Raw genomic sequence first — 10,194 nt, forward strand, 5'->3', positions numbered from 1 at the left:
GTCTTCTTTGTCTTGTTTGCTGCAGCATTCACCACCATTGACCATGACATCCTGTTACAGACTGAGAGAGTGGTCGAGTCATTTTTCCAGCACTAATTTATTTTTAATTTAATTTAATTTATCAGATCGATCTCAGTTTGTATTTGTAAACGATGACGCCTCGATAACCAACGTTAATCACGGAGTTCCACGTTCTTCTGTGCTTGGAATTTTATTTTTTTTACACTTGCATGCTTTTTTCAGGAATATTATCAGAAACACACAAACTTTCATTGTTATGCAGATGACATTTATCATATATATAGAGATAAACCAGAGAAGAGCAAACAAACTCAAAATGTCAAATGTCTAAAGAAAGACAAAAATAAATGACCTTGATGTTCTTGAACTTATGTTCAGACAAAACAAAACCGGCTTATTTCTGAGACCTCAGAGATCAATTATCTGGTGATGATTCTGTATGATTCTGTTGCCTGGCTGGCTGGCATCCACCCAACACCACTGTAAAGAATCTTGGATCTATTGTCCCTTGTCTTGCACGCTAAGCATCATCTCAACAATCATCACTCATCTTCTTATCTCTTCAAAAATTAATCTCAAAGTCTCAAAAAGATCAAGAAAATTTGACAAAATTGGTTCAGGATTCCGAGACTGACTGCTGCTACTGCTTATCCTTTAGCTTCTCTAGCCTCTAAAGGTCCTTAGGTCCCTCCAGTTGATCCAGAATGCTGCAGCTCGTGTAAATCACCAAAAAAAGAGACATCACTCTGCACTAGCTCCTCTGCCTGGGCTCGCTAAAATCAAAAAATCAAAATAAAATTCTTCTCTTAAAAGCCTTGATTGGTGATGCTCCATCATATCTTTAATCCATCTTAAGGAGCTTATGGAGCATATTACATCAGACTCACACTAGAAATGCAGGACTACTTGCGTAGACTACTTGTAGTTCTAGTAGAAAAAAGCCTTTTGTTTATGAGCCTTTGCTCCAATTTTATGGACCAGCTTCCGATTTCAGTCCGGGAAGACAGACACAGTCACCTCGCTTAAGAGTTAGAGTAGACTTAAGACAGGAAGTAGGGCTAGGGCTTTTTGAGAAGGTATAGAGGTGTGTGCCTGAGTCCAGCCCCTTATAGCGCTTGCATAGCTAGGGATTTGGCTTGGATGCCTCTCTCTCATTTTCTTTTTCTCTCTTTTTTTTTTTTTCTCTCTCTCAATTAATTTTCTTCTCTTCTCCCGAAGTCCAAGCTTTCCTGACTTTCCCCCCTCCCATTTTGACTTTGGACTATCTGCCTGTCTATGGACCTGACTGCATGGATGGTCTGGGAATTCCCATTCCTGCTGATGATCTGTCTGTACCTGCTCATGACTACTCCACTGTCCCTCCCAGACCTCGCCATCTGCCTGATGATATGCTGATGGATCGTGAATATGCCTATACTATGATTCAATATGCCTACCATATTGATTCATTTTGTCTGTTTTTATGTCCTTCTCTGTCATTTAATTCTATTGCCTGTCCCTCTTAGGAGCTCTCCTATCTGCATCTGTCTCTCTCCTGGGTCTCCCTTTTTTCTCCTTTGCTCTCCCTTGGGTTTTTTCCCCTTTTTCCCCCCGATTTTTCCTTTTGGGGCAGGGTGTTCCTGGTGACAAATTAGTAAAGACAATGTCTGATTTGTAAGATGTAAAACTGAATTGAATTGAACTAGCTAACCTATATTTATCGCTGTATATAACTTCTTAATACGTGTATATTTTAATTGTGATCAGGCAAAAAGGGAACACAAACGATAAGTAACGCTAGTTAACAGTTAATCTAACTAGCTAAACAGTCAAACGTAAATAACATAACAATGTAAAAAAAAGTAATGATTTTAATATTTGTGTCGTACATTTTTTTTTATGTATCTGATTAAAATAAACTTCCACTTTGGGACGACCAGTTGACGCATGACGCACCCGGTAGTAATTCAACATGACGTCATATTGTAGTCCATTTGACCTCAGATGCCGGAGAATCCATTTGCAGTTTGTTAGCTAAGCTGCCGAAAGTTGTGTAACAAGGAAAACAAAAGGACACCGCTCCCGGGAGGACTCGTTCTTGTGCTTTGTACAGAGGGTACAACCCTCGCCTCCTCCCCCCCCCACCCAGCTCCTAATATTGAATTATCATTCGGCAAACATGTTTTCATTGCCAACGACGTTTCAGCCTCAGCAGGTAAGCTAAGCCGCGATTCTTGCGAGCTAACCTGTTTTTCTAACGTACGTGTTTTAGTTTAATAGTCCGCGTTTTACGTTAACTGCCGTTGTGGGAGTTATTAGAGCAACAAGGAGCTATGTCTGTCTCCCTGTGTAGTCTTCTCGTATGGTCAATGACAAGCCGGCTAATGTTAGCATTGAGATATCAACGGCAGATCTCTCGCGAGCGGCCCCTTGCTGACGTCACGTTGTCATAGTGAGCCATTTTACAGCTGCGAGCCCCGAGAAGCGTTTGCAGGTTTGGGGGGGATTTCTATTCTACACGATCTGACACGTTTGGGAAGAGCGAGGTTTTCAGTAAATTGGAGGCCCTTAAAGTATATATATTTTAAATCAAGGTTACGTGACCCGTCACAGGTCTGACGGAGCTATGTGCGCCATAAAGAGCTGAAATGAGTTGAGATGACGCTGATATAACTGTCCTGGCTGGAGGATTTACGTGACACACTTTTTAGGAAAACATCAACTTATACAAGTGTTGAGGACATAAAGTAACACATATATATATATATGTGTGTGTGTATATTTATATATATATATGTGTGTATATATATATATGTGTATATATATATATATATATGTAGAAACCGTTCCTCATCCTCTTCTGTTTCTCTGCTAGATGATAGTGCCCCTCAGCCAGCTCATCAACGCCCTCCACTCTCTGAAGAACTCGGCCACGGCCTCGATCCAGACCCTGCACAAAGACTTCATTCCAGAGCACAGTTCACATCTTAATGAGGTGAGACGGACGCCACGGATACTTGGCATGATCCCACAGGGGGGGGTGAAAAAGTGTTCAACTGTTTCTAACCTGCTGGTACTCCTGCTTCTCACTCGTTACATTGGACAATATACAGTAAACAATAGCTTTGTAACACAGGATTTTGACTGACCTTGCAGGAAGCTTACATGTTGATTTAACAAATCCCTCATGAGTGAATCATAAAGATTTCTACTTTTAAGATGTTTGTTTTACATTTCACACAAGCCAAGAAAGTTATCCTTAAGCCTCCCGGTACCTGCCACATTGTCTATATCATGTTCAAACAAATTACTTTGCGCACCCCACTGTACAGTCTAACCTGTGCAAAATATATGTCAGTAAGTCGATAACAATAGGTCTCTGTAAAAGGGAGGAGGATGTCTTATAAAGTTGTTTTTTTTAAAGCCGTTCACATGCAATTATTGTCTCAGAAAGGTGTAGATAACTACTCCTTTTGCGGTCTTCTCTTCGCAGCCCTGTGTGAGTCTGAGGGATCTGGGCCTGTCCGATATCCACGTGAGTCAGCTGGATGAGTTGGTCCGCAGGTTGCTGCCGACTCCAGGACCAGAAGAACCTCCCGCCGCGTCCTCGATATGGAGGTCGAGTCACGTTTCTGCCAACAGCTTCTTCCACAACAAGCATGGTGAGCAGCTCCGGTTTCCCATACTCATTTGACACGTGTGAATACATCATATCATGTGATCTGAAACGTACCTTTTGTTTGTGCGGCAGGGTTTTCACAGAGACGCTCGGGAGCTTTCGGCTCCCGCATATTCCACACGCAACACCACAGTCCTCTCAGAGAAGCGTGCTCCGAGCTGCAGTTGTTGCCAAGTAAGAAACTGACTGTCTCAGTCACACCATGTGTATGAAATGATTAACGTTATGTTTCATGTTTATTTGCTGTCACGCGTGTCTCCTGTTAGTATGGGTCCAGAGTCGGGGTTTCAAGACACTGCAATCAAAGACCAGACGGAGAGAGTCCGCTTATGACGGTCCGGTGGAGTCCTACACGCCATTCTTCATGAAGGTCAGCGATGCTATCATTGAAATGGTTGTCTATCGAGAGGCACTGTGCGTTACCTAAATCACTAGGGGCTCCGTTTTGACCCACCGACGCTCGCTTCCCCCTCGCAGGGATTTCTTCAGAAGGAAAAGGTACCGGAAGCACAATCGCTGGACCAACTGACGAAACAGAAGAATGTTCCCGTTAACCAGCAGGAAGCCTTCAAGACGGGTTTCACCGAGGGCTTCATGAGGTCTCAGGCCTTCACCCAGAGAACACAAGGCATGTGGCTCGCTCGCCGAGCCGTCAGGCACGACAGTTATCGATCGGGAAGAAAAGGAACCGTACCCTGGTTGTCGCGGTAACAGCGGCACCAGGTTTTCTTCAGGTGGCAGACACAGGGAGGACCTATGATGGACACGAATAACTCGTATTTTTCTGTGCTCTTGTTTTACAGACTCGCTGAGGAGAACCAGGTTGATCCTGGTGGTCCTTTTACTTATTGGCATTTACGGCTTATCGAGAAGCCCGTTCCTCTCGGGTAAAGGCTCCTTTTCTGACGCTGGTTTGTTTCAGTTTCTATTCTCTCCAATGTTTACAAATCCACTCACGACCCCACATGCACAACGCAAATACATCAAAGCGTGTCAGTGTTTTACTTGAGCCACTTTTCAGCTTAAATATTTGATATTGTTTTTTAATGTGTACCCTTTGAAGGTAGTACCGCAGAGTAGCTGATCGGATATGCGTCTCCTGCGGTGTGCATGTCGAGTCTAACTGATTATTCTGCTGCATATCACTGTGTTAATACTTGTAATATCTGTATCAACTCTGTATGTGTTACATTACATTTGAATCTGTATTTATATTTATGCCACAGTAAGACTATTGTAACAGTCAGTCAGAGGAAATGGAAGGTTCTCCTGCCGCTATCGTACTGAACCCGTTGTTTTTGGGGGATTTCGCAGTGAGGTTCCGCACCACATCTGGCCTCGACTCGGCGGTCGACCCCGTCCAGGTGAAGAACGTGACGTTCGACAGTGTCAAAGGCGTGGATGAGGCGAAAAATGAACTGCAAGAAGTTGTCGACTTTCTCAAGAACCCCCAGAAGTACACGGTTCTGGGTGGAAAGCTGCCGAAAGGTATGCAATGTTTTTCTCTCATTTCCTCCTGTTTTTGTTTGAAATCAACGCGCACATTTGGCCTCGACCTCTCCGTCGTTGACGTGCTGTTATGTAATATGACCGCGTCCCCTCTTGTCGTCCTCAGGGGTCCTCCTCGTTGGTCCGCCGGGCACGGGGAAGACTCTGTTGGCACGGGCCGTGGCCGGAGAGGCCGACGTGCCTTTCTACTACGCCTCCGGGTCCGAGTTCGACGAGATGTTCGTGGGCGTCGGCGCGAGTCGAATCAGGAACCTCTTCAGTGAGTTTGCCGAGTGCGGGGAAAGAATGCGAGCGACCAGGTGAGGGTGTGACCGAACCGCTCCAATCTCTCTCCTCTTCTTCTCCGGTGGTTTGCAGAAGAGGCCAAAGCCAACGCGCCCTGTGTCATCTTCATCGATGAGCTGGACAGCGTCGGCGGGAAGAGAGTGGAGTCTCCCATGCATCCCTACTCGAGACAAACCATCAACCAGCTGCTGGCGGAAATGGACGGGTCCGTTTTCTACCTTGTTTTTTTTAAAACTGGGCCGTGTAAAAAAATAAAGAAGTTGTGGTGAAGAACTTTCACTTCTTGCACTAAATGTTTTTGTGTTTTACAGGTTTAAACCGAATGAAGGCGTCATCGTTGTTGGCGCTACAAACTTTGCAGAGGCGTTGGATAGGTACGTTTACGTTCCTCATCGTTTTACCTCGGTTTAACTAGTTTGAAGTGAGGTCAATCCATACATTACATAACATTACATGTCATTTAGCAGACGCTTTTATCCAAAGCGACTTACAATCAGTGCATTTCAACCTAGAGTACAAACTAAGAACAACAAGAATACAGGAAGTAACATTTCCTCAACATAGTCTAACTACAAAAGTACCATAAGTAAGAGCTATTTAAGTGCCACTGAAGTGCAAATCTGTGTTTTAATCCAGATATAGTCGAAAAAGGTGTGTTTTCAGTCTCTACACACAGGACGTAGATACGGCTCATGTCTACAAAAGTGTTCCAGTTTGTTGCCTCTCACTCTGTGACCTTTGACCCTCTGACGGAGGCCTCAGGCTGCTTTTATCCTGGGGCCTGTGTCCTAGTCTAACTGGACTCATTTCATGCACACAAATAACTAAATAAGCTCTTTGTGTATGTGTATATATAGATTAACCATTGACCTGTTTTATATCGATGACACTTGGTCAACAACTTTAAAGTTGTACAATCGCGTTGTTTACACATTTTCATGGGAAGTGAATTAAAATGTAGGATATCTCAATTTAAACCCTTTACTTAATATCAGTATCTGAAATCCTACTTCATACTCTTCAAAACTCCTCATATTTGATGTAAAATAATCAAATTGATGTAATTTAGTGGGCATTAATAGTTTGTGTGTTGTGAATCTTAATGAATACTGCTCTGCTCCTCCTGTCCAGCGCTCTGGTGAGGCCAGGAAGGTTTGACATGCAGGTGACGGTCCCCCACCCCGATGTGAAAGGACGCACTGAAATTCTCGACTTGTACCTCTCCAAGATCAAAATGGACCCTGGTACGTCTCAGATATTTAACATTAGCTTTTTAAAAAATAAATTAGAACAGTTTGAAAGAAAACCAAGCTTAAAACCTGTGAGGAAAACCTTTGTTTTCCATTTATCTAAGAGGCAGCGTTGTCTCCTGAACACTGGCTTTTATGAAGAAGCCTCTTCCTGTCGTGTTTCTCCTTCACAGAAGTCAACGCGTCGATTATTGCCCGGGGCACGGTGGGCTTCTCCGGGGCCGACCTGGAGAACCTGGTCAACCAGGCCGCCCTGAAGGCCGCCATGGACGAGAAAGACATGGTCACAATGAAGGACCTGGAGTTCGCTAAGGACAAGATCATCATGGGTGAACACGCGCCGCCTTTAGAGCCGATCGCGTTGATGCGAGAAAGACGTCAAGTCGGCGGTTTTAAATCCATTTATTTTTATATTCGTGTCCTCGTCACACCAGGCCCCGAGAGGAGGAGTGTCGAAATCGACAAGAAGAATAAGACCATCACCGCCTACCACGAGTCGGGCCACGCGATTGTTGCCTATTACACCAAAGACGCGATGCCCATCAATAAGGCCACGATCATGCCGAGAGGCCCGACCCTCGGCCACGTGAGCGCTCGTTATTTCTCACACTCTTTACCGGTGACGTTCGTGGTGTCTTTTTTAAATATTTTATTTCTCAAAACAACCGACGTCAAATCCGTCCCGTCCTCCATCCTCCAGGTGTCCATGCTGCCAGAGAACGACCGCTGGAGCGAGACGAGAGCCCAGCTGCTCGCTCAGATGGACGTCAGCATGGGCGGGCGGGTGGCGGAGGAGCTCATCTTCGGAGACGAATACATCACCACCGGTGCGTGAACACAATCGTTCATTTACGAGACGTTCTCCGTGCGTCAGCCCTGTTTTTTATTTTCATTGTTATGAATAAATAATGTTACTCAGGGTTCGTACGGTCATGGAAAACCTGGAAAAGTCATGGAATTTTAAAATGGTCATTTCCAGGCCTGGAAAAGTCCTGGAAAAAACTTAAATCATCAAAGTTTTGGAAAAGTCATGGAAATGTTGTTATAATCACATGTTCATTTACGCCGAGTTTGAAATAATTAAAATATTTTTTTAAAGAAAGACGCTCAAAAAAGCCGGCGTACGCTCTCGATACGCAACATTTTCAAAAAAATTCATGTTTATACCGAGATTTCAGTTTGGTCATGGAAATTTGGTTTAAAGTCACAGAAATCCATTGGTCAAAATGTGTAAGAACCCCGTGTTATGAATAAATAATGTTGCTGGTATGAAACGAAAAACTTTGATGACTGAACTGTCTGATAATCATCTTGTCGATCTCCTGCTTTTGTGCATTTTAGGAGCCTCCAGTGACTTCGATGGAGCAACCAAAATAGCAAAATTAATGGTAACCAGATTCGGCATGAGTGACAAGGTAACCTTTTCATTTGTTCGGGGTAATGAGGCAACGCTTTGACCCTCTTACTGACCTAGTGTTTCACTAAGCGGTCTGTTCTCGGGGCTTTTATTGCTGCGGGGCTTGACCCTTTGTTTATACAACTTGGACACTGATGTATTGTTAAGTTGGAATAACACACCTGCAGTCCTCTAACATTAGTATAACCTATAATTCCATCGTAGACAAAGAAAATCTGTCTAGGTCTGAAAAGCTCACAGTGTATAATGATCAGTAACGACAAGTGAGTCACGCTCGAGGAGGTCTGTGGTTCCTTGGAGCTGAAGGGTGTAATTTGTGTTTTGCTGCAGCTGGGCGTGATGACCTACAGCGACGTGACCAAGCAGAGCCCCGAGACGCAAGCCATCATCGAGCAGGAAGTCAGGGCTTTGCTGAATGTGAGTGCGCTCTAAACCGCGGCGCTCTCGGTTATACACTACCGTTCAAAAGTTTGCGGTCACTTGGAAAAATCCTTATTTTTCAAAGAAAAAGAATAAAGATAACATTACATTTATTAGAAATACACTCTTTACATTGTTAATGTGGTAAATGACTATTCTCTGTCTTTTAATGAAGTCTCTACAGAGGTGTGTAGAGGCCCATCTCCAGGGTTCTAGTGGTACATTGTGTTATCGCCCTAGATTAGTTTAGATAATCCTTTATTAGTCCCACAGTGGGGACATTTCAGAATCACAGCAGCGGGTGCACATTAAAGCATTAATACAAATAAAACACAATAACTATACGAAATACTAAATATACAGAGGAAACTAAATATATACTCAAGGCAGTGACCAAAATGAATTTCCAGCAGGTTAATTAGAATACTAACGGAGGGGTAGAAAACCCTTGAAAACCCTTTTTATGTGAGCGCAGCTGAAAACAGTTATGCTGCTGAGAGAAGCTATAAAACTGGCCTTCCTTTGAGCCACAAGTTTGAAGAACAAAATAAATATTTCAAATACAAATCATTATTTCTAACCTCGTCTATGTCTTGACTATATTTTATATTCATTTGATAAATAAAAGTGAGTTTTCATGGAAAACAGGAAATTGTCTGGGTGACCCCAAACTCTTAAACAGTCGTGTACATTAATTCAATTTGCCGGTTATTAACCTCCCCTCTTCCTCCTCCATCCAGGACTCCTACGAGCGTGCCCGGCGCCTCCTGAAGACGTACAGCAAGGAGCACAAGAAGCTGGCCGACGCTCTGCTGGCGCACGAAACTCTGGATGCCAAAGAGATCAAGCTGGTGCTGGAGGGCAAATCCCCCGAGATCCAGATCCTCCAGTAGAGGTTCCAGCCTCTCGCATCACGTGTTCATATATGACGCCGTGCGACGACGCACAGGCCTCGTCTTTCATTCGTTTGTAGCCCTCGTTATTAATGTGAAGATGACACTGAAGTGATGAAGTTTCACCCCCGTAGAAACATTTTTATTTTATTCGAATTTGTCCTGGAGAGAAGACTTTTGGTTTCACGGTGCTTTTCAAAAGCACTCTGTGTCGTGGGACGGACATAAGTATTCTACTGAAGGACGTTAGAGGGGCTCTTTGTCCTTTTTACTCTCCACATGTATGGATTATATAGTAGTTTTACGCATCCTATTTCATACGATGTCATATTTGGTCTTGTTACGAGGTTCTCAGGCTAAATGCATTCGACAAAGATCATGGTGAATCGAGACGAATGACTTCATGTACGTCTCGTTTACGATGTGAACACATCGCACCTCAATCTAGACCGTCCCGGGTCGGCTGTAGCGAGGTGCAGGTGGTACCGCTGTTCATGTGTGAGGTTGTTCATATTTATTTAAGTGCCCAAAGGTGTTCTTCCTTCTTTTGAAATTAGCGATAGGCCCTCATGCCCGATTTCATGAGGGCACATGTATATTTATATATATATATATGCACAATGTATACGTGTAAAAGGATTGGCTTTGTGCTTCGGTTTGTTCCTTTTTTAAAGGTCTTCGAGGAGCTCAAATAAAGGTTAACTTTACTCATGGATGTGTTCAGTACGGGACTCGAGAGGA

The 10,194-nt window shown here is 43.8% G+C and overlaps 1 protein-coding gene across 4 annotated transcripts; it reads left to right on the forward strand.

Moving 5' to 3' along the window:
• Window positions 1–1,995: 1,995 nt before the first annotated feature.
• On the forward strand, window positions 1,996–10,160 carry LOC130206418 (ATP-dependent zinc metalloprotease YME1L1-like). 4 transcript variants are annotated; one of them, XM_056434381.1, is made up of 18 exons: window positions 1,998–2,215; window positions 2,876–2,995; window positions 3,494–3,662; window positions 3,752–3,853; window positions 3,946–4,049; window positions 4,157–4,307; window positions 4,483–4,590; window positions 4,994–5,167; window positions 5,295–5,447; window positions 5,546–5,678; window positions 5,785–5,847; window positions 6,605–6,717; window positions 6,897–7,052; window positions 7,158–7,309; window positions 7,424–7,550; window positions 8,065–8,138; window positions 8,471–8,557; window positions 9,301–10,160. In XM_056434381.1, the coding sequence occupies exons 1-18, from the start codon at window positions 2,180–2,182 to the stop codon at window positions 9,451–9,453; spliced, it is 2,175 nt and encodes a 724-aa protein (XP_056290356.1). In that variant the 5' UTR covers window positions 1,998–2,179; the 3' UTR covers window positions 9,454–10,160. The 4 variants fall into 4 exon arrangements, with proteins under 4 accessions (XP_056290355.1, XP_056290354.1, XP_056290356.1 ...); XM_056434382.1 differs by having other exon boundaries at window positions 4,483–4,566; XM_056434380.1 differs by having other exon boundaries at window positions 1,996–2,215; window positions 4,483–4,566; window positions 7,158–7,550.
• Window positions 10,161–10,194: the final 34 nt, after the last annotated feature.

The sequence above is a fragment of the Pseudoliparis swirei genome, chromosome 16 (assembly GCF_029220125.1).
Source record: "Pseudoliparis swirei isolate HS2019 ecotype Mariana Trench chromosome 16, NWPU_hadal_v1, whole genome shotgun sequence".
Lineage (NCBI taxonomy): Eukaryota > Metazoa > Chordata > Actinopteri > Perciformes > Liparidae > Pseudoliparis > Pseudoliparis swirei.